This window comes from Leptosomus discolor, chromosome Z (assembly GCF_034619465.1).
Source record: "Leptosomus discolor isolate bLepDis1 chromosome Z, bLepDis1.hap2, whole genome shotgun sequence".
Lineage (NCBI taxonomy): Eukaryota > Metazoa > Chordata > Aves > Leptosomiformes > Leptosomidae > Leptosomus > Leptosomus discolor.
The window spans coordinates 27,286,471-27,311,747 of NC_141419.1; the positions used below are offsets into that span (position 1 = coordinate 27,286,471).

The window sequence follows — 25,277 nt, forward strand, 5'->3', positions numbered from 1 at the left end:
AGAAATCAATGTATAGACAACAAGCATAATTATAAGAAGAATATGTGATAATAAGGATCACTTACCTGGACTCCGTCAAACAGTCTCCATCTCATTCCCTGCCCACTCCGCCCCCTCTTCTCTCTAAGTATTAATTATTGGAAACAAAGGTACCAAATTTGCTTACTTTTGCTTCAGAGTGAATATATTGCCTTGTACATACAAAGATGTTTTCATTCTCCAACACGTTTATGCTGCAAATAGTGAAATAGTAATACTCCGTTTGTTTTCCTGCATGTTAAAATATTATATTCTGTTCCTTTCTTATTTCAGTATGGAAGTAAAGGTATTCATTTGCAATCAGATACTAGATATACTTTTCTCTGTGTAATAGTTGCATCTGTCAGCATATTATGTTTTTGGAAATGTGTTGCATTGATTTAATAGCACAATTTCCTGTAACACAGTCTAAAATAATTGGCTTGATGCTGGGAATCAGTGTTGCAGAGTTGAATTCTTTTTCTCCTGAGTATTTTGACTCTGTTTGAATGGCAGTTACACTGAATGTATGAAGCCACTGTTTCCTGAGAATTTTCTGTGTCAAACACAGATTTTAACATTAAACAGGAATGTCTGTGGTCTTCCTGAGACTACTGATGAAGTGAAGAATTTTGCATTCAGTGATGAATATCACATTCAGGCGTAAATACTTTCTCTGTGTGACTGTTTTTTGTTTTCTTTTCCTGAAGGTTCCTCATCTTCCAAATTTGATCACTTGAACTGCGAGCTGTTTTGTAGGTCTTTTATATATACTCCTCTATATTTTACCGCCTAGAATCCGCTGCTATGGCTGCAGGTGAAGTTTTATGTCAGTATAAAACTTAAGTCTGTCAGGTCTTGGACAAACCTTTCTCCACTCTTGTCCCACTGACTTCTCCACCCCATTGGCCATCTGTCTGCTGGCCTAGCCAGTATCAATCCCTTCGCAGGCTTCCAGTGGGAGAGTTCAGGCTCCTCTCTGTGCTATGGTCCGTCCATTGCCCTCTCACCTTTCGTTAGCCATTCTTTTCCCCCCCCTACACTCTTCCCGTTACTTTCTCTGGGCTGATTTGTAGATCTGTTCTCCATTAGCCATTTTGTGTTCAAATTAGGCTACCGCACATACGCTTCCATAGAGTCACCGTTTGAGAGCAAGGAGATAGACTAGACCAGTCATCTTCAACAGCAGAGCAGCAATTGCAGTGTTCTTAGTTTAATTACAGCTTGGATTTTGCCTGTTCTGGAAAGAATCTTTTTAAAGTTCAGTGTTGAAATAAATGGCTGGTAACTTTGGCAGTTTTTCACAGAGATACTATGTTTATCTCTGACACAAAAAGACTGTCTCCTGGCAAATTTTAAATTACTAGTCCAGGGATCTTTCTACCAATCATTTGCATTCCTATGAAGCTATATTACTTAATTTTGTTGCCTAGCTGAACTGATTGTTCAAGATTATTAAAGTTTGTTCCTGTCTGTAGACAAGGCTCAATCTCAAAAGTTATGTGATTGCTTTTGATTTGAGTATTTGGTGTGTCAGACCAGAATATGGGCAGGCATATTGTCAATAAAGCTCAGAGGCAGTCAATTCACTTTTTTGTAAGCAATATTTGGCTTGGGTCATTTAGGTAATTGGGACACAATAAACACACTTCGAATAGCACAAATGGACAAAACTGGGTGGGGAAGAGCAGTGGTTTTAAGTTCAGATATACCTGTGGTAGTTATGTTGTGATGTGTAGTGCTTCACATGCACATGGCTGTATTTTTTCAGTCTCAGAAAGATTTATATCAGAGCACTCATGAAAAACAGGCAACTCTCAACTTTCGTTCCTGTTTTAAATAAGTGATATTGGTAAATATCTTACTGGATTTGAGCTGTCATGAGAACAATAGAGGAAATTGTTAGAAGTGGTCTTGTTTATGTGTTTTCCTTGAAGAAATACAGAAGAATAATGTAACATAACAAGAGGTTCTCAAGGTATGGCTATTGGTTTGGCTTGCCTTTTTTTTTTTTTTTTTTTTTTTTACAAGGAAGGCCAGCTTGCTGATATCCAGAATCTCCTTGGTATCCTTCTCCAAAATACTGTTCAGACTTACATACAATGCCCAAGAGGCAGACAGAGGTTCAGAATCTCAATGCATGGGTGATAATATGGTATAGAAAGGAAAGATTTAGTTGTTTGGGGAACCTTTGGGGCAAGAGGAAGCTGGACAGGAAACACGAGCTGCTGGCACTGAAAATTTTAAAGGTCATAAAGGAGTACTTAAAACTAAAAGCTGGAGGAAGACGATGTACATGGAGGAACGTCTGATTCACAATGATTTGACCCAGAGGGGGCATGTGGCTACTTTTCAGGATGTCTTTTAAAGACCAAGGAGGAAACAGCTTGATCCAATAAATCGGGAAGGTAAATCAAGTCTGCCCACAGTGCCATCTCCGATAGTAAGCTACAGAGAAAGGGTGTAAAATGTGAATGCTTCCATACCAATCCTTGAACTGAAAAAAATAATGGGGGGAAACTAGAATACCTGACATATAACATCATCACAGATATAATAGATATCCTTCTGCGACCAGGTCTTCAAGATAATTAACGGTTCCATCTTTATAGGGATAATGGGGTAGGATGTATGTGCATGAGAGTGGTGCTGTGTTGTGAAGCACTGTGTTTTGAGTCTAACAGCACAAATGTATTGCAGGAAAAGAGAACCACTAGGAAGCCTTTTGAATGGAAGTCCCAACTGTCATAAGAGTTTGGTACTAGTAATGTGCTACAGCCTACAGTCAGAATGATGATGGTGAACAGAAAATGTTAAATGAGATTAGAGAAGCTACAAATTTAGGACAGATACTAATAGTAAGAGTTTTCAGTTACCTTTAATTCGTTTGGGTACTAAAGAGAGAATCCTTGAATTGCATTCTTCAGGTGTCCATAGGGAAAGTAATCAGTTTGTAAAGCTGATCCACATGAAGGAGCAGGGAGGAGGATATGCTTAGCCAAATGAGAAAGCAAAGTGTTTTCCCTGTTTTACCATCTATCTGCCTGCTAATTCTCTAAGTATTGGTACCCATTGAGCAATTTCAACGAAGGTTACTGGAGGTGGTTTTTTTGTGTGAGAAACCAAGGTCAGTGTACCACTGATGGAAAGGTGGCCATAGTTCATTACCTCGTGATCTTGTTTAGAGAAGCATCATAGAGTTGGCATAGAAGATAAGTGCAAGGAGAAAGAACATAAGGTAGAATATACATGAGTTGGAATCTTTTGTTATTTTGGTTGCTTAGAGAACTTAAACTGTTAAGATGTCTGTAATGTCATGTAAACAATTGTAATCACTTACGTTAAAGACTGACAGCTACTCACACATTACTAACTGGAAAAGCTCTTGTAGTGTGACTCAGAATTGCATTACAAAATGAGAAAAAAATAAATCTGACATTCCTGATATTTCTAAAAATGAAAAACAGCTGCTGCTGGTTTTTTGCTCTTTTTATAAATGATACACTATCAGGTTTTCACTATATGTCATATAAAAATAAAGTATGAAACCATTCTGATTGCTTCCCACCTTTCCTATCCAGGTCACTTTTTAAAGTGCTGCAACTCAGAATTAAAAAATTGATATTTATAAAAATAAAAACTACCAAAAAAAAAGACGTTATGGAACTAGAAGGGCCCTTTCAGCTCAATATGAAGCCTACCAGTCTGTTAACACTGGAAAGTTAGATGAAAAGTGCTGGAGGCACTGTTGCTTGAACTTTCTAAAACTTAACTGTAGAAGAAAAATTAGATGGTTTTGAATATTTGGAATTCTGTTTAAAGAAAAATCTCATCTGTTGGGTTGTCAATGAATGTAGCTGCTAAGACCGACGTCATTAAACTGTAGAGCTTGGTAAGTTTACAGGATATTGCCCCTCTATGGCAAGATTATTAGGTAAGAGAAAGTATGGGACATGTGAGGTAACTAGTCACTTAGTCTAAGTATAACGGTATTAAATTTAAAGGGTGATGGTCTAGTTTTTCGTGGGTTTGGAATAGAAATAACTGCATGACAATTGAAATGATTGAGTGATTATGCATAAGGAAAATTCTGCATGCCAGAGTTCAGTAATAGTAATGTAATGTCCTAGAAGATGTCCGAGAGCCTCTAAGCATAAAGGTGACTCTTCTGTGTGCCATATGGTGAAATACCCACTATAAAATGTGAACAGCCAGGATTTCCGTTTAGTTTACATCCATCATCTACTGATGTGCTCAAGTAATATCAGGGCTTCCATATATATCTGACATGTGTTTATCATTAGAGTAAGTTTCGAATGCATATACTCACTCAATAGACTTAATGATGGAAAATCTACGTTTTCGTGCCAAAGAACTGGTATGTTTATCTCAGATGTTTTAATAGTTTTTCAGAATTTGTATTTCCATTGTCTTTTTCAGAAAGTGGCTGAAAAACATATAGATTAAAAGAAATCTGGTTTCAATTGTGCACGAAAATTGCAGTGTGGTTTGCCAAGAAATTCTGTCTTGTTTAGAATAGCGTATTATAACATGGCCGACCCCTGGTCAGTGTGTGCAGCGTTCGTGAAGTCTTTTAAGTTGTCTGTGCCTCCAAATCCCTGGCTATCATATTTGGTTCCTTCAGCAGTGATCTGAACATAAATACATCTCTTCTGAGAGTTTTATCTAAAGACATTGACCTGACAATACTTTGGTTATGTATAGGTGTGTTCACTGGTGGTAATGCTTGTAAATGTGAAGGTCTCAACAAGACATAGTTTGTTGGCAGGGATAAATCTTTTACCTTTGCACTATAAATAATCTGAAATACACCTGATTAATTTGGAGCTTGTTTTTCCAATGTTAGGTAGTTTTGAAGCTTTGCATCTGTTTTAAATTTGAAGATCTGAACTATGTCTGCTTTCTGTATTGTAAACTTACATATGTGCTTATACATCTGTTGCTGTATCAGCCTGCATCTAAGAAGTGATAATTTGAGGTTTGAGGGTCTGTTTTACAGTGAAAGGATGTTTCAAGAATACAACCCTGAAAGTTCAGTACAGAGTTTTGTCAAGAAATTGACTTCATAAGGATACTGGTGGATATCTCAGTTCTGAAACTTCTCAGGTTTGTCCAAGGCAGAATACGGTGAACTTCTTGGTTCATTAATTAGTTTTAATAATATGGAACTAATCGCTGTATCTCACCAATTTACTTGACACCATCTGCTTCCACTCAGTCTTTGGACATGCCAGTGATGCACAGCTGGATCTTGGGAGCTCGGATGCGTTCAAGTCGTAGTGAACTTGGACAATTCTGCTTCCTGCTCAGCTTGCAGCACTGCCTGAGTGTTGCTGGTCTACTTTGTGTTTCCGCTCTCTTTTCTATAACAAATAAGTAATCAATTTTTAAAATTTTCTTTTCCCAAATAATGGTTGTTTCAGATTTCATTTTGAGATCAGTCAGCTTAATTCCCTGTTCGAAGTTGTTTATCAACTGCCTATTTTGAGTCTCCAGACATTCTAGGTGGCCACTTACAAGCAAACTATCTGTCAACTTCACTTTTCTGCAAAAGTCAGTTGTAGTTTCAGATCTGATCTATGGTGGTTGTCAACCTACTTTATATATGACCTTTCCTCCAGATTTCATTATGTTCTCTGAAGAAGTCTATGTAATTTTTGTGGCAAAGACCTTTGTCTTTTTATTGTTCACAGCTACTGCCTGTTATCAGAGATGCATTTTGGTTTTATTTCCCCTGAAGTAAATTTTTTGCATCAGGTTTTCTATTTCATCATACTTTGCTTTCTAGTTTACTTTCTCAGTATGATTTTCTTTTGCCTGATTTGGGTTGGGGATGGGGGCTAGTTGATTGGGGTTTTTTGGTGGATTTGGGTTTGGGGTTTTTTTAGTGACATGTATTTTACTGTGCTGTGTGCCAAAGGTTTTTATTCAGTTTGGCAAGATACATATATTTTGTAGTGATACAGTACCTCAACTGTTCAAATGTCAGAAATACATATTTATACAAAGCTTTATATAAAAAGCAGAAACATATAGCCTTTATACTGTTATAATTTATGTATTTTATTTTACGTTGTTGTAAGTCAGAACTGTACGTATTTTATACTGCTTAATTGTACTGGATGTACAGTTCAAATTATTTAATATTTTTACTTCACAGGTATTTCTTAATACATTTTTTAGAATCTAATGTGGGGAGTACCGTCTTCACAATTGCTTTCCGCTGGGAGTTTGTCCATATCATAGAGACATTTGTCCATAGCATAAAGTAATGTTCAGCCTGCTTCTGGGTTTTCTTAAAGGCTGGTAGAGGTTTCAGTGTTGGTAGTCACAATGAGTTAGACCACCAGAACTGTGGGGGGGAGTTGGCATGGTGCTCACTTTATGTCCTCTTTCATAACCTTAAGAATCACAGAATGGCAGGGGTTGGAAGGGACCTCTGGAGAACATCTAGTCCAACCCCCCTGCTAAAGCAGTTTCACCTAGAGCAGGTTGCACAGGACTGCATCCAGGCGCATTTAAAGTTAACATATTTTTCATTAAAAATGTGTGCATTGTTTGTGTGAGGTGCCAGACTGTGAGGATTGTAGACACACACTCTTATTAGCCCTGGAAGAAGTGAAGAAGAGTTAGCAGCATTTGATTTTCCCACAGTCTTGCTGTGTCAGCTTGCCCCTAGAGTTGACCCTGTTCTCCATGAGGAGATAATTAAGAATTTATGGCTGCTTTATTCAGGTTTTATTTACTGTGATTTATCTATATTGAAACAATCATAGGAATTATTTTATGCATAAATGGAAGAAGGAAATAATTAATAGGACAGTAAGTATATAATTTGTAGTAGGGCAGGTCTGTGTTTTACACTAAGCTCTGCTGTAGATCACTGTGGTAGTTTGACATGAAACCTTGCATTTCCCTTGGACCATTTACCAATCTGAAAAATAAGTATTTATCTCACAGTTGTGTGGTTGGCTAAATTGTTGTGACAGGTTAATCCAGAGAAACTCCATTGACTCTTACACTCCAATTAAATATGGTCTTCTAACACTTAGCAGATGCTTGGCTTCTTAAAGGACCTTTAAACTTTTTCAAATGCTTTGTTACTAGCTATTTTTTATCATGCATGCAGCAAAGAACAGTAAGAAATCTATTTTTGTTTGCATTTATGGCCTATTTTTAAATTCTTATTTTAAAAGGAGACAATGACAGAAGTTTGTGCTTTATATACCTTTCTGATAAAAAACAAGCTAAATGATCTACGAGTGAAGGAAAATCTAAGTGGACAAATTATGGGGAAAAGAATAGCTTTGGTTCAGACATACAAATGGAGTTAGGGCAGTGTAAGCACCTTGATAGTATTTAGAAGAATCTCATACTTCTCCCTGATGGTGGATTCAAGATTCTGCAGAAGACAGTGTTGAGGTGACAGTGCTACTGCTATTAATGCAAAGTCAGCTAGATTCTCCAGACCTTTACCTTCTATTGTGTGCAGTTCTGCAGATGAGCGAAAAGATTGTCCAGAGTACCCCGTGTTGCTGTGGGTCTTCAATTTCCATAATGCTTGCAAGATAAATAAATATACAAATATTTTCATGGTTGAGTTACCATGATAACAGAAAACAATGTAAACCAGTGTAAACTGTGGCAAGCATTGAAAAGAATAATAAAAAAGAAGCCAAGGGGGACTTCCGGTTTACTTTTGTATCTTGATGTTTTGTAAGAAATTGTCCCATTTTTCTTCTGTTGCTCTGCTACAAGACATTATCCTGCTGAGTTGTTTTGCAAAGGCTTTAGATCTGTTAGGACATACATTTTAGCTTCAATTAGAAATTTTTCATCAGTCTATTTAAAAAATTGTATATAGGCCAATAAAAGAAATAAATCTGTTGACACTCACATGATTTTCTGAGGTCCATGCAGAAGTAATTCCCATAAGATCTTCTCACCTGTCTTGCGTTTAAACTTTTACAGCTGGTTCTTTGTAACACCTGTACCATCATTTTGATGTTGCATGGAAAATTGGGAAAGCTTGAATAAAAATTAAGTAAAAGTTGATTATAAATCTGACAGGTTTTGGCTATCCATTTCCAGTGCAGAGCCTGAAGTATTTAGTGCTGGTGCTTCTCTCCTTTGAATGCTGTTGGATTGCTCTCTGTTATTTGCAGAGAACCGCTGTCTTTGAACCCCTTGCCAGATCCAACAGAGACCTGTTTACTGCATTCCCTAGTTGATCCATCCTCTTGTTACCAAGATGACTGTATTGGGTGTGCATGGCAAGGTCTTAGTAGAGGTAGGGCTACAGGGCTGGCTTCTGTGAGAAGCTGCTAGAAGCTTCCCCCATGTCTGACAGAGCCAATGCCAGCAGGCTCTGAGACAGACCCACAACTGGCCAAGGCCGAGCCCATCAGCAATGGTGGTAGCACCTCTGGGATAACGTATCTAAGAAGGGGCAAACACTGCTGTGCAATTGCAGCTGGGAGAGAAGAGTGAGAAAATGTGAAAGAAACAAGTGTGCAGACACCAAGAGAGGTTTAGGTTGGACATTAGTGAGAATTTCTTCATCAAAAGGGTTGTTAAGCATTGGAACAGGCTGCCCAGCGAAGTGGTTGAGTCACTGTCCCTGGAGGTATTAAAAAGACATGTGGATGTGGTGCTTAGTGATACGGTTTAGTGGTGGACCTGGTGGTGCTAGGTTAATGGTAGGATTTGATGATCTTAAAGATCTTTTCCAACCGAAACAATTCTATGATTCTTTTATTCTAAGGTCAGTGAAGAAGGAGGATGGGAGGAGGTGCTCCAGGTGCCAGAGCAGAGATTCCCCTGCAGTCCATGGTGAAGGCCATGATGAGGCAGGCTGTTCCCTGCGGTCCATGGTGGAGCAGATATCCACCTGCATCCTGTGGAGGACCTCACACCAGAGCAGGTGGATGCAGCTGAAGGAGGCAGTGACCCTGTGGGAAGCCTGCGCTGGAGCAGGCTCCTGGCAGGACCTGTCGCCCAGCCTGGAGCATGTTTGCTGACAGGAGTTGTGACCCCATGGGGGACCCACTCTGGAGCAGTCTGTTCCTGAAGGACTGCAACCTGTGGGAAGGACTCAGGTTGGAGAAGTTTGTGGAGGACTCTCTCCCATGGGAGGGACCCCACACTGGAGCAGGGGAAGAGTGTGAGGAGTCATCCCACTGAGGAGGAAGGAGTGCCAGAGACAGTGTGCTGCAGTCCAGCTGAGGAGCAGGAGTGATAGAGTGGCTTTGGTGGGTACTTGGTGTCCAGCCAGGGTCAACACAGCACAGTCAACAAACAATCTCTTGCTATTAGGAGTTGAGAGACAACAATGCTGCCACGAGCGATACCAATAGCCACTTGCCTCTCATACCAAAATCTTCACCCCACCTGATGGCTACAAGTCACATACTGTATGTCTTACAGACATAAAGGAAGAGGGAGAACTAGCAGCATTTCACAGCCAGAAAATAACTTATCTCAAGGGTCTTATTCCAAAGCAGTATGAAGTCGTGGGAGGGACTTGGGTGGGAGGCATGATCTGGCACCTTCAGCCACCCTGTGACTCCACATTAACCACAACTGCTATTATGAAGGACAGCTGTAACTAGTTAGAGCTCTGGGAAAAACGTCTGGATTAGCAGGTTTTCTGGGGGTTTTCTTAGTAGAGACAGCTCTTCTCCTCAGCTGCTACAAGGGATATTGTGATGGTATCTTCTTTTGGGCCAGAACTGAGGAGTTTTATTTTTTTGTGTGCTTACACTCGTTAGCATTATCTCTCCCATTGTTTTGCTTAAAATCAGGCTATTGTTACATTTGACGTTAGCCTGCACTTCCAATTAGTGCACTTTCAGTTAGTTTGGAGACTTGAGTATGACATGCTTCAAGGTTACTTTCTGTGTCGTGGCTTTTGCCATGTACTGCATACTTGCCAGTGGGGTTTCTGACTGTCTCCATTTGGATGTCATTATTTTAAATAACTGAGAAGTGATCTAAAGTGACAGATGCAGAGCCACCAAGCATTACCATTTTGGTAGCACTGTGCTTTGACCCCATTGAAATTTTAGTAGTAGATTTTGTAGTAGTATACTCTTCTAGTAGCAGTCTTGTTTTTGGTCAGACCTGTAACAAGACAATCCCCTTGTGTGCAAAAGTCAATTGAAGAATGGAAGTATCACCTTTCATTCCTTTTATTGATGATAATTATAGCAGAGAGGGTACGAACAAAAGTAGACTTGAGCAGGAAGTCAGAGCAGAGTGATGGTTAGAAATCTCCATTTCACGTTTCCAAGTTAACCCCAAGTTTCTGCCCTTAAATTCTTCCTGGAGTTCTACTGTCTCAAGTATGCTAACAAGGTATCACTTTCAACTCCTGCAGTCCCCTCTGCCCCAAGCCCCTGAGACGCTCAGTTTCACATTCTCACTTTATCACCTGCGTTGTTTATCACCCACACAAAATCTGCCTGATGGGTTTTTTTTTACCCAATGCTGCCAGCTCTGAGAGCCATTCCATACTTCTTCTGACCTCTGTTGCAGTACATCTCGAAACTTATGTTGTGATTCTGTTTTGATCTTAGCAAGCTTTTAATGTCTGTTCTCTTGCCAGTCATTGTCACATTGTACAAAGTTTATCTTCTTTATGTGGGACATGCATGTGTGTGTGCACATGTGTCAGTTATACAACTGCTGCTTTATTATGCTATAGCTGACGAGTTATGTTTTGACATTTGTACATCTGTGTGCACATCTGCCATTCAGGATGAAGAATGCTTGTTTGTGCAGTTTGGGTTTCTTTTCGTTTTAAGAGATTTAAAAATAGAGATCAGTGCAGTTAATTCACTTAAATATCCACATGGGGTTTAATGAAACATGTCAGCGGTGATAGACAGACGTCTTTAATACTATATACAGAAATAATGCATCACTTACTAAGATAAAAAGTTTGAGGAGACTTCACTTTCAGGTGGTTCTGTATGTAGCTTACAACTTCTCACTGAAAAGTATGACTATGCACTGCTCAGTTGCTTTGTTCACTTTGCAGCGCCTCAGTTGCACGCTGACTGAGGGAGAGTGTTCCTATGGAGAGTACTAGGACATTGTTGCGTGGAAAAATGAATAGTGCAAAATAATGCAAGAAGTAGCAGGAACATGGGAGAATACACGTGTACAATTCCAGTATTTGCACAATTAAATGTACTGGGGGCAGCAGGAGGAGGGAAGGGTGTTCTTGCTGTAAATACAGTGACGTTTTTCTGTTAAGTTTTACTTTTCTGCCAAGGTTTTATATACTGGGAAATACTTGAGGAAAAATAAATTAAGAATTGGATTGCCAAAAAAAAAACAGAAACCAGAAAAATGGGAAATTTTAAAGAATGTGAATGTCATATTGTATGTTTGTTGGCTACTGTCTGTCAGTGTGAGTAGTGCTTGTGAAGTATTTTGCTATAAAGAAAAAAATATGATTATTCCATATGGATTGGCATGTATGTGCTTAAACCCTTTCTATAAATATTTGAATTAAAGGACACCAGATGTTGCACAGAAGCTGCTGCTGCTTTCTGAACTTCATGGTATATTCTTTCAAAACCCACAGGAAGTAGCTGAGGGAAAAAGTGTATTAATTAAGTTCAGAAATAGATTTTCCAGCTATAGAAAAATCTCCAAAGAAAATAGCGTTTGATCTTCAGAAATATGAGCTTGCTTGTCCCAGGAATCTGGTGGCAGCAAGCACAACTGTCACATGGGGATCAAAATTCAGATTTCAAGTTCTCAGAGCTAGGCTAGCCTGAAAGTAAGCCAGTCTGTGGCCTTTGGACCCATCTTTTGACTTGTCTCCTGTGGCCAGTGTTCATACTTCTGTAGACAGTCTACGGAGAAAACATTTTTCCAGTTTTTCTTGACCTGAAGAAATAACGTTGTAGTACCAGAGACTTGAGGAGAAAGGAAAGTACTAGAATTCCCAGATGCTCCACACTTCAAGGATGAAATATGAGCTAACATACCCAGAGTATATTTTGTAAGCTCTAGAACTACAGTAAAAGAAATACAAATGGGATTTGCTTTGCATTTGTTGAGGAACAAGTTTCATGTTTTGCAAACCTATTAAATATTTCTGCATTTGGAAGTACTGGCTCTGTTGTAACTGTACTGTAGTCTGCTGCTCTGTTTCCTTCAGACCAAAGCACTGAAGTGACTTCTGCACTAGTAGTTGGCATGAAGTGTCCGTCTGTCTTTATGCAATGAATACATAGCTGTTTACTAAGTGGCATAATTCTGCTGGAAGGAGATGTACATACAAACAAGTAAGATTCCACACGGAGCACTCTTACATCAAGAAAATCAGATACTTTAAACATGCATTGCTAATGTATTAGGTAGTGTTTGTGGTGGTTTGACCCCAGCCAGCAGTTAAGCACCCAGCAGCTGCTCACTCACCCCACCCCCACAGGATGGGGAAAGCATCAGAAGAGCAAAAGTGAGATAGTTCAATAAGTGAAGCAAAGCTCTGTGTGCAAGCAAAGGAGAATAAGGAATTTACTACTTCTCATTGGCAGGCAGATGTTTAGCCACATACTGGAAAGCAGGGCTTCATTTCACATAACGATTACTTGGGAAGACAAATGACATAACCACGAATATCCCCCCGCTTCCTTCTTCTTTTCTTGGGCTTTTATTGCTGAGCATGACTTGATATGGAATGGAATAGCCTTTTGGTCAATTTGGATCAGCTGTTCCAGGTGTGTTTTGTTCCCAGGCTTTTGCTCATGCCCTGCCTGCTTGTTGGGAGGGCAGAGTGAGAAACAGAGAAGGCCTTAATGCTGTACAAGCAGTGCTTAGCAATAACTAAAACATTGATGTGTTACCAACTCTAAAATATTTTAGTCACAAATCCAAAACACAGCACCATCTTGGCCGCTATGGTGAAATTTAACTCGATCCCAGGGCAGGGCCAGTACAGTCTCCACCCTTTATTCTCTACCATTTACTTACATGTGACTTGAACTCAATCTGTTGTGGTGGTGGCTCAGGACAGGAGAGGCAGTATGTTGTGTTGAGTTGTTGGACACCAAAACCAGCTCAGGCTGGGTCATGGGGCACTTGCCCAGTTCTTTACAAGGCTCATCATCTGTTGGTCCGGGTGGCTTCTGCTGTACTGCTTCCTGTAGTGAATAACTCAAATCACAGGTAGCAACAGGTATACATCTATCCATTACAGTATCACTAGGAGGAAGGTGGGAAGGTGTGTGTTTTCTCTCTCTCCCACAGAATTCTGCTGCAGACTTTTAAGAAATCTTCCTGCTAAATTTGTGTTTTACAAGCCTGTTAACACCTCCATTCCCTCACTTCAGAAAAACAGAAGTCAAAGCTGTCTTTGGAAAAGTCTTAGATACCTCTTTCTTTGTTCTTCAAGCGCATTGATGGCAAGAACCTGAAAATGAGATAGGTTTTACAGAATGTTGTACCTGTAACTTCTAATATATAAAAGAGGAAGTCAGAAGTGGAAGCAATTCCTGCTTTTCTCCTTTTTTCTTCAAATTAAAGCATGAAGATCATATTTGTTCTTTGACTCAGTCTACAGAGTTCCAGTATTTTACCACATCAGATTCAAGGTTGTTTGTCTTTTAAGACAAGGTTAGACCTTGCTTCTCAACCACATTTAATGTATATTCCTTCAGTACGTGCTGTGTCATTTTGCCTACTTTTATGGCATGCATACTGCACTTCTTGCAATCTGCTGTATTCCTTCATGCAGAACGCCTTCTACCAATGTGATGTTCTTTATTCAGGGGGTTCATGCATTTGCTTTGCATGTGTAAGAAATAATGAATGAAAAATCAGCATGTCTGATACGCTTTTAAAATAAAAATCACGTTATCCCTATTCAGTACCTGAGAAATAGCAGATTTACATGTCGGTTACATTTCTGTCAATGTTTGGGCAGTCAGATTTTTCCTCATTTAGAATGGCAGGAGAAATAAGAAATATTCAAATATTGTAGTGTCATAAGCTTTTCCTCTTGTTCAGTTAATAGTCCAGGATCACGTTTGTATGCATTATAGCATAACTGATACAGACATGTATAAGTATTCACTGTTCTGTTGACTTCATGCCTTCGCATTTATTTTGTATAGCCAAATTGTACTGCAACTGAGCGAGCCATTGCAAGACTTGCAACACACTCCATCTTGAAACCCAGATTTGTTGAACTTAAAGGTATGAAATATTGTATTAACTTGTTTATGACTTCAGTAGCTTACTGGTGTGTTACCTTGTTCTTGTATATTCCTGACATGAACAACCAGTATAAAAAGTAAAGTAAAAAAAAAAAAAAAGCTTCTGTAATTAACAACTAGCTGCATGAACCAAGTGTCACAACCTTATAGTCATTTATATTGGTTGAAACGGGCTTATAAATGACAGTATGCTATATGACGTTTAAGATACAGGATGTAGGACAAACAGGGCTTATAATGGGAACTTTAAACGTTGAACTGGTGTAATGGAGTATCTCTAAATTAAATAGGACTGAACCAGCAATGAACACAATAACATGCAGATACAGATGTAAAAGGAGCATTACAACTGGGTTTCCAAAGACAGCTAAGAGGTTTTGCAAATTACTCACTTAAACATCCCTGGAAGCTGTCCGCAGAATCGTTAGGGAATCTTTCCTAGTTCTTTAGGTTATCTCCTGTTCTCTTTAAACTCAAATTTTACACCTAAAATTGATGTTAAAAATGGTCAAGTCCTAGTAATAATGTCACAAAGTTACTTCTTTAATAACAGAGCATGTCAAATACCCATTTAATTATATCTGAGCAATTTACTGTTTCTTTGGAGTTTTTACACACAAAGCAATGCCCTAAATGAACGTGATTGTCAGCTGCAGATCACTTGCTGAAAGCAAATTCACAGTTAAACCCAAGTTTAGCAGTGTATTCAGTTGGTTATAATTTCAAGTCCTTTTCCTCACATTTCTTCCCCAGTGTGTTCAATAAATGATTGATAAGGACATTCAAAATATACTTACTCAATACAATATCTTTAACGTGCAAAAATGTTCTATTATATTAAAATAACCCATGTGTAGCTGCAACAAAGTATTTTTCTTCTGTCACTTGTATAGCTGCTGTAAAAGCTTTTAAGGATGCAAGAAAGAACCCAGCCAAAGCCACTCCTCTGAAGAAGACTAAGTCAGAAGAACACCCTAAATCAGCGCAACATTTCAGTAACAATTTGGATGACCAAGCTCTTAAACTAGCTCAAAAACAGCAAGGATGCAAACACAGAACAAAAATTAGTGTGAAAACGGAAACTGACAGGGTGGCTGAAGAGCTTTGTGAGAGTGGATCTGAGCAGAAAACTGTGGAAATGGAGACAGCAAATGCTTCAGAAGAATCTTCATTTCAGGCAATAGAAATGCAAGCAGTCACTCAGAATAAAACAGGAAAGAAACTTGGTTATCAAAAGAGGAAAGAAAATATAAGCATGAACAAACTAAATGCAATAGGAGAAATACTTAATGAAGATAGTGACGAGGAGTATCCTAATGAAGAGGAGTACTTTGACGATAGTACTGAAGAGAGGTTTTATAACCAGTCATCAGATTCTGACAGTGACAGCAGTGATGACTTCTTCATTGGCAAAGTAAAAAGAAAGAAAAAGATAGCAGCAGTTACTGATGTTTCTTCAGCAAAAGAAAAGGATAGACTTCAGAAAAACATAGTGAAGAAAGAAAAGAACTTTGTGCCTGGGACAGCACAGGATTTGATCCTGGAAGTAAGAAAGCCAGATGCAAAAGCAAGCAAGCTAGAATCAATGTTCTGCAGTTCTTTGTCTACCTCTAATCAGAAATCCCAAAACAGAAGAAGGTAAACCTTTTTCCCTTGTTATGTTCTCCATTCCCTTCCTCCTTCCCAGTAATGGAAATAATTTTGATTTTTAGTACCGCTTATCAAACAAGGAGAATTTTGGCCAATTGCAGCTTAGAACATTTTCACATAAACTATCCTACAGTCTTCTGGTGCTTTCTTGACAATTATATATTTTTCATATTCACGTTAACACTGACATATACATAGGATTCCTAAATAGACTTGCATCCAAATTAAATCACTGCTGAATGCTTCTCTTTTTACTTCTTTATTAACAAAGAGGAAACAATATGTAAGAGTTTTGAACATTATGCTTGAAAAGTCATTGCATGAGTGCTTTGGTGATTACAGGTCTTTACTCACAGGTGTTTGTCATCTTACATTTCTTGAAAAATCCTAAATTCTCTTTCTGTTTTTAGAAATACCCAAGACCAGCCTCTCAAAAGTGGAAGAGCAGGTATGTATTACTTAGTCTGGTAAAGTTACAAGAATAAAAACATCTTAAGATGATATTGCCTCTGCTGTCTAATCATGCTAGGATTTTTTTTGTTTCGTTTTGATTCTTTGGCACATGTTCAACATTTGTTGTTAAAATGGTCAAACTGTTGTCAAAATTTAACTTTCATCTGTGGATATTGTTTCTCATTTCCTATTGTTGAATATTAGAAATACTTAAGAGTTTACATAGGAAAGTGCTTTTCCATCTATCTTGTGTCTGTTGAGCAGTTTGTGTCACCTGTACACAGGTAAAGGTGTCAGATTTTGATATTTGACAAGTGATTTATCTCATGAGTAATTCCTTCAATAGCTCCTTCATTATTTTATTCCATTTATAGTATATGGCACCTTTTTAGAATTCATTGAATCGAGGATATAATTTCCGTCACGTTGAATTACATTGTGTCATATCTCATTGGTTTATTGTGAAGAAAAAAGCTTAGACTCTGCTGTGTATTTTCTATACAAATTTTGAATGTGACCAGTAATAATAAATCTTAAGTATCTGCAGTCTACCAAGGGACAGTTTACTGGGCTGCAAGATGAGGAAATCTTGCTGTGAACATACAAAATAATGTCTTCCCTATAGCTCATTAAGAAATTCTTGAAACTATCTGCAATCCCAAGGTAGTTTTAGCCTATTTTGATGGAGGTTCATTATGTAGTTAATGTGTTATTTTGTACTTCTTGCACAGCTTTTAGAAAGGAACAACAGCTCAAGAAGCAACCATTTGCAAAAGCTGCAGGTTTTAAATACAACAATAAGAAAGCATGTTTGGAGCAGCCTCTTCATCCATCATGGGAAGCCAGCAAGAGACGCCGGGAACAAATGTCTCAGATTACAGCATTCCAAGGGAAAAAGATTAAATTTGATGACTAGACTCTATGAAAAATTAGATTTCAAAAGAAGATTCTTGCGGATTTGCATCTCGTGGTATTTTCTTACAAAGTAACAGCTGCTGTTTGAACGTTTTTGTTACACTGTCCGTATGTTTTGCAGCCTATAAAATAGCAACTGCTAGAACTTACCATCTGTTAATAATGAAGATTGCTTCATTTATTCAGTGTAGTGTCTGTGGATTCATGTATGGTCATACAGTGTTGGTTCGTTAAGTCCCATTACATAGTGCCACCCTTTATGAAATACACCCTAACATGTATGAATGGTTTTTAGGAGCATCATTTGTGCCCTGCGGGAGTAGTACAGGTTCTTTGGAGGTTTTTTTTTTTTAAATGTACTTTAAACTATATGAGGACTTGGATGTCAAAAGAGAGGGGAAAATACAAAATAATGAGGTGATAATCCTAGGACTACATTATCAAATACACCTCAATGGAGAAAAAGTAAGAGAGGCTTAAACTTGAACAGACTTCACAAGGTCATGAATGTATCAGGTAGCTGGAAAAGCCCATCAGTAGTATGCATGAAATGAAAATTTCTGGAGAGCAATAAAAAAATATCCTGTTAAATTGTGGTCTCTGTCCTTTGATTATACTGCTGATTTGAAGAATTGGAAGAGTGCCTTTAATACTATTGTTCTGGAGGATGTGTCTGGGTGCTCCAACATGTCTGTCTTGCACTTTCTGAAAGAATGCTGAAGAACTGAAAGGTCTTTCTAAATTAAGAAACGTTTGACTTTTAAGTGCCGTTCTGAGTTTGAGAGTTCATTTGATTGGGATATGAGGTAAAATCGTGTTTTTCTACTTTTCCTACTGCTTAACTGAAACAAGTTCTGAACTTGAAATTAATTTTTAACAGTGATGTTTATTTAATCATCTTTACTTTCATAATCTTGTATTTTTCATAATCAAATTAATTCAGAAACTTGGTAAATGACTGCAGTGGGTGTAAGATAGCACACTGTACAATTCATGTAGCATTTTGTAATGCCTAAGAATAGCCCTGCATCAGACCAAAGGTCCATCTAGACTAATACTGTCAACAGTAGTCAAAAAGGGATGCTTTAAGCATTTGGATAGAGGAAGCACACAGTGATATGTCGTCTGACTTCCAGCTCGTCAAGCTTCCAATTTTATAGCTCAGGGACATCTTGTGAAATTGTAGCTTATTGTGTTTAATAATCCTCAATGGATTTCTTTTCTGCAGATTTGTCTGCTCTTAAATCCATGTAAATTTATGGAATCTGTAATCCCTTAAGGTGTAGAAGTTCTTCCTAATAGTACACTTATGAAAAACAACCTTTTTCTGTGTCTCGGTAAAGAAGGCCAGCAGCCTCCTGGGCTGCATTAGAAAGCGTGTTGCCAGCAGAATGAGGGAGGTGATCCTTGCCCTGAACTCAGCACTGCTGAGGCCACATCTGAAGTGCTTGGTCCAGTTCTGGGCTCCCCTGTACACCAAGGGACAAGGACAAACTGGAATGAGTCCAGCAAAGGGTGACCAAGATGATTAAGGGCTTGGAGTACATGACATGAGTAGTGACTGAGAGAGCTGGGATTGTTCAGGAGAAGAGAAGGCTCGGGGGGATCTTGTCAGTGTGTATAAATACAGGGGTAAGCAGCGGGGACTGTAAAGATTGAGCCCAACTCTCCTCAGTGCTATTGAGTGGCAGGACAAGAGACAATGAGCACAAATTGAAATAGAAGAAATTCTGCTTAAACAAGAAAAACCTTTTCCACTGTGAGAGTGGTGGAGCACTGGCACAGGTGCCCAGAAAGATTGTGGAATCTCCATCCTTGGGAGATAGTCAGAACCTGACTGGACATAGTCGTGGGTAGGCATGTGGAGGTGACCCTGCTTGGAGAGGGGGTTTGAACTAAACAACATCCAGAGGTCTATTCCTACCTTATCTACTCCTTGTGATTTTGTATACTTAGGACTGAGTCAAGCCGTGACTCCCTAACTATCAGTGGCTCCACAGGCGAGTTATTGGGTGTGTCTAAAACATGTAGTGACGGTGTATTCCATTTGGTGTGACAATAAAGTCAAATGGCAGGAACAAGTTGAGGTTTTTTAATGTATTGTTGCTGGTATGGCCACATCTGTCTGTCTCCTGCAGACTTTGTATCTTACTATATATAGCCCAGCATTTTCTGCTCATTCTCCCATCCCGTGTTAAGTTCTTGACCCTAAACATTCAGGTTAGTCCATTTTGTATTATTATCTAGGCGTGTCTTTGCCCCACTTCGTTAGCCTTTCTTTTCTGCACTCTAAACAAATGTCAGTATATGTGGTATTATCTTCCTGAATGGCATTGCTGCTCATAGCAGTTAGAAATTCAACTAACTTTCCATTTCCCAGTGGTTTTCACTGTATCATATGGAACAACATTTAAGGCCAGAAGCATCAAAACATAACATGGAAACGTGTTTACTGTGGTTTTGTAGGGAAGGACCATATTTTGTAGAAAAAGCCATGTGTTTACCTGCTTTATACAAATTCTTTAAGTTTTCCAGATACAAATGCTTATCCTTAATGCATTAAATAAATAAGTAAATAAATCCTAACTGAATGCGATGCCAGGCAGATGTTTGGTATGTGACTAATCTGGTTGCAATAAAAGGCAAGAAAAATTTCTTTTGGTAGATGTCATCAGCTATGATACAGTTTTTCATGGGCTGCCTATCTTTGTTTTAGCAGATGAGCACCCTATTTTAAGAGTTGGTTAAAGACCAAAAAGTTAAAGATGGCAAATAGTTGGGGGGGGGGGGGAACAAAACCTCTTTAAGGAGCTTATGTTCTGAAGTGCTTTTTTGCATGTGCTTACAAGATCTAGGAGCATTGGTTTATCTTGGCATTTGAGCTAGTTTCTTACTCCATTCTTACAGCTGTAATTTGTGGCTGTAGAATTCTTCCTGAAGGAAGCCTGACTTACCAAAACATCTCTTTTTTCATCTTCAAAAACACTTAAGCTCTTACTTTAAAGCAAAGAAAAAGATAAGACTCTGAACATGAATGAGAGAACAAAATGAGTTTACTGGCAATGCTTCATCTTTTAATGGGTTACTACTTTTAGCTGGTGCTTAGTGACGCACCTGGATCACAGCCTTAGTGCACTATACAAACGAGTAGAGGTGGTTGAGACTTGATAAGATTTTTTGTGTGCAACTGGGAAATTTTTTTGTGAACTGATAAACCCAACGAACTTGCCTGGAAATTGTTGATAAAGGTCAGAACATTTTCTCCTATTATGACAATGTAACATTTTCAGTATATATGTGATTTTAAACATAACTTTTATCTGTAATACTGTTTAGACAGAGATTTCTCACAAAGCACTCCCGATTTATTTTTATAATGATATGGAAAGTCACTTCATTCTGTGATGATTATATTTTAAAAACCTTGAGAACCATGCTTTCCAGTTCGGTACCATACCATAGAAGAAATGTTCTCAGTCAGGGTACATATTGTCAGATACTACTGGACTGCTTCAGGTGCACAATATTTTCACTTCAGACTTACTGACAAAACAATCTCAGATTTTTAAGTCTCTTCTAAAAGAATCAATTACTAGTTTAAATGTGATTTAGTTTTTTTTTAAAGAAAGACAGGTGTACTATTGATAGCACCAGTTTGAAGGTTTCCAAACAGGCATAAATATTTACCTCAGTTTTTATGGACTGATTGGATCAGGAGAATTAGGGCTTGAATGAAAATTCAGTTACAGCAATACTTTCTTAATCAAAAGTGTTGGGCTGCTCTCTAATTGTAAACTGGTGATAGATCATTTTGTGATACTAGGCAGGTGATCTAATGTGAACATGAGATGGTAGAATATCAGGTAGAAGATACTTGGAAGCTAGGAGGTGCTTCATTTTCAAAGAATTTGAATATATTTTGCAATTATTGTATTTTTGTTTTTGCGTGGATTCTGACCCACACGAAGTTCTGCACTCTAGAGACAGCACTTGCAGGAATTCTCAGCTTGAAGCTCCTAGCTCTAATACATAGTAATGTAGGAATAATTTTGTTAAATAAATTATAGAAACATCATCACAACATTGATAATATCTGAAATAATTCTACTTTTATTTTATGAATTTTAAAAGATATTACATCGGTTTTGTCTCCATTTACTCAAAGCCAGGAGCACCACTAGTTGATATTGACATGTTTGACAACCAGATACTAGAGTGGACATTCCAATGTCTTAACCGTGCTCTTCTGTATTAATCCCTCAGTGAAGGGACAAGAGATGCTTCACAATCCAGCCTATTTCATCAATTTAGCATACGATTGAAGAGGCAGCAAGGATGTTGGTTTGTACTCAAAGAATGTAAATAACAATGGACAAATTGTTTTTTAAGTAACTGAGCATTAAATGTTGTGTTTTCTAGAGCACATAGACATTCTACCACAGACTTGCTCAAATGTTCTTTCCATGAAAGTAAAGCTTTTAGAGCAGAAAGTTCTGAAAGTGGTTTCTAAGTTCCTGTTCCTACAGAGACAGCAGATACAGTAAGGAAATCTTGTACCCAGATGAACCATAGTTCATCCTGTTATGCCTTCAGGTGTTACACCTTTGCGTAAGGTGTTACACCTTTATCATGCCTTGCAACTTTTTCTTTCTTATTTCTAACTTGTGACATTTTTTCTGGGGCCGTGTCAGCATGACAGAATCTTCCTCATTTTCATATAGTTTAATTGAAGCTTTCTCATTGAGAGAGGGATCTGGCCTATACATTAAGTATAATATCTTGACAAGTAGAACGCTTGAAACATTTTATTCAAGTCATTTTCACATAAACTTGCAACCATAATACGGGCATGTAACACAAGAATATGAAAGTGCAATGAAGAATACAAAGCTAGTGCCTGAATATTATAAATTAGAGCTCTTCAGATAAAGATGCAAAGTTACTGAAATTAAGACTCTTGGAAGAAAAGTGAAGGAAATAATGAAAAACCTTCCAAAAAGTTGCAAAAACAAGTGGCATTTCACTGTATCTGTAGCATTCAGTTGCATAATAAAAACTTCCCAATAACATACTCTTTGATTTTAATTCAAGTTAAAATCTTTCAGCACCTATTAGGATTCAGAGAATGAAATGTGAGACACAGGATAAACCACCTTTCAATGTCTCATTTATGAAATTCACCCTGCTGGTTTTGAATGAGTACACTGCAAACAATGCCTGAATGACTACAGGAAGGAACATTCGGTGTTTGCACTCATTCAACACTGCATAGTAAACTTTGGAGCAGAGAGAAAATGAGTAGACTAACACAAAAACATCTACACAATATGTTGGTTCCATTGGTGACCAATCTGTCATTTTTGTTACTCTTTTGTCTAGAAATATGCAAATACCAAATGTATTTCAGGATTAAAAAAAATATATAACAAACCCCTCCTGTAATGAGCCTGACATACAGTATATTCCTTATGTGCAATTTTTATCTAAAGATCTGAAATGTGGGAGGTAATTCCTTCACACACATTTTTATGATTTGGCTTTTCAAAGGAAATTTGAGACTGCAAAACAGCAAATTTGTACTGGAATTCTCACGAAATTTAAATCTGATTTTGCTCCCACTGAGACCAATAGCAAGATGCCTTTCAAAGATGACGGGAATAAGCCCAATGTCTGGTAAAAAGGATTCCAAAATACAATCTCCTATATAAAATAAGCTTTTATCGAAACAATTTTTATAAATGTTTTTTAACAAAAATGCACGTAATCCCATAAATATATTCCAGTATGAAAAAAGTAAGTTAAGGTGTCAGGGTCGAAACTGCAGAGCCAAGATACTGAAAACACTGGTTGGCAATCCCCTATTTAGAACTACTTCTAAATATGGTATATAATAAACTCTTCTACTGTTGTGATTTCCTGTCATTAAATAGGGGAAGTTAAAGACACATTCCTTCATTTTTTTTAATCCTAAAATCCCTTGTTTTTCCACATAGACTGTTCATGTTATCTTAGGCAATTTTTGTGCTATTGTACATCACTGTCATGTTGCTTAACACACATTTCAAAACAAATACAATATTTTGCTACGGAAAAAAAAAGCTACATTTTTGTAGCTACAATATCCCCAATATGCAAAGTTAATGGCGTTCAACACCTTTCCGAACCAGGCTATTCCCACTGAAAGTACTAAGTCCAGTATTACAACTTGCTCCACCTACACAGATGTTCAAGGTCTTCTGGCTCCTTGCTGGCTTCAGTGGAGTTCTGCAAGTAGTTTGGGTATAGACATGTGAGCAGGTTACTGCCTCATAAGCCGAGGGATAGACTTGATTTCTGTGGCTGCTCTGTGTCCAGTTAATGCTCTCTTATCCCACATTCAACATCAGGCACAATGAGGTACGAGCACACAACCTCTTACCAGGAAGCAGCCCGTGCCCACAGCCTAGCTTCCATTACAGTAGCTTTTGTGTCCACTGCCCAAGCTGCTGTCAGGACTTTCACCCCAATTTTGAACTAAGTCTATAGAAGGGTAGATGCACTTGCATCCCTTAACACTTCTTAATCTTAAAAACTCTGGGCCGAGATTTCAGAAGCCTAAACATTAAACAGATTCTCGTTTTTACAGACATATGTAATAAATGGCTTTCTAATAAATCTAGTTTCCAAATTCTGCTTCTGTTCATTGCCCATACTGGTGACTGATTGCTAAAATGGATCTCAGGAAACAAAAAGGGACTTGCAGGTATAAACGGAATTCATTCTGCACCCACTCCCAATGTTGGGTAGTAATCACTGGCTTGTTGGTTTTCAGATTCTTTTTAAGTATACATACTTGTTCTGCAAATTTGTAATCGAGTTATGATTAAGGTGGAAATACTTTATAATTGTGAAATAACCTTAAATAGTAAAGAACAAGTTGATCCTTAAAGGATAGCACAATAACTCATAAAACTTCCAGATTAAATCCATAGGGTTCCACTGCATAAAATACTTCCAAATACTGTCTGAAGTATCCTCAATAGTGATAAAAAACCTCTCCATACTGCTAAGATTCTTCATTTTTTAACTGTACTGAATAGCACTTTTTTTTTTCATTTTTTAAAAGATATTGAGCTTTCCCTGTTTCATTAGGTGTAATGAACTGCTGATTAAACCTAACCAATACCAATCAGTATTTCTAAGTCCCTTTGTTTCAAATGTTGATCCTTCATTTTACATGATCAGAAATCTTCTGAAAAAAAAACGCCAGATCCCCTTGTGATATGTTATTTCACAGTTTAAAAACAAAATCACAGCTACTGTAGCTTACAGCAGGGTGCACTGCAAAAGCAAAATAATTTGGGGATGAGAGGAGGAGTGGTGTACCCAGCACCAGTTAAGCAGTTCAGCAAAAACTTTTAATTTTGAGCTGGAAGTTTTTCCCCTTAACAATGTTGTGTTTGGTTCCTGAACAGCCTAAAGTAGGATGTTAAATACATTGACTTTTGTTCTCCCTCTATATATAGTATATTTTCAACTTCATTGTCTGAATACTGAGACATACATTTTTAAAGTCAAATACAGTACTTAAGGGGGAAGCAGGTAGTAGGCTTTTTAACGATAAAACTACTTTGTTAGAGATTCTGACCTACTTCTGTTTGTGGTGCCACCTGAGTTAATTGCCTGTATTATTTTGATGGTTAACCTGTTCAAGATGAATGTTTTTCACAGATGAATACATCAGGGACTCTTCATCATCTCCAAGAGCCCTCTTCTTGACAGGTATTTATTTTTATCCACATTAAGTTTGCAGAAGTCTTTTAAAAGCCCCACCTTGAAAAATCTCTTGAACATAGAAAGGTGGATAGGTTCTTTAATTCATTTCCACAGATGAAGGGTTTCTTTCAAAACCCCCATCTGTTTTCACTTAAGAAAATGGAAAAACTTCTAATGTATTAAAAATGTAAACATAACTTTTCTTGCAGGGGTATAACTGATATATATATA

At 38.0% G+C, this 25,277-nt stretch overlaps 1 protein-coding gene across 1 annotated transcript in view; it reads left to right on the plus strand.

Annotated features, from left to right (window-relative positions):
• The window catches only part of SRFBP1 (serum response factor binding protein 1), an 80,774-nt gene extending 63,019 nt beyond the window's left edge, over window positions 1-17,755 (plus strand). Inside the window, exons 5-8 of the mRNA XM_086479855.1 lie at window positions 14,172-14,253; window positions 15,167-15,911; window positions 16,334-16,371; window positions 17,108-17,755. Of these exons, the coding sequence (XP_086335981.1) occupies window positions 14,172-14,253; window positions 15,167-15,911; window positions 16,334-16,371; window positions 17,108-17,292 (1,050 nt within the window). The 3' untranslated portion in view covers window positions 17,293-17,755. The remainder of the gene's footprint in view (window positions 1-14,171; window positions 14,254-15,166; window positions 15,912-16,333; window positions 16,372-17,107) is intronic.
• The last annotated feature ends 7,522 nt before the right edge of the window (window positions 17,756-25,277 follow it).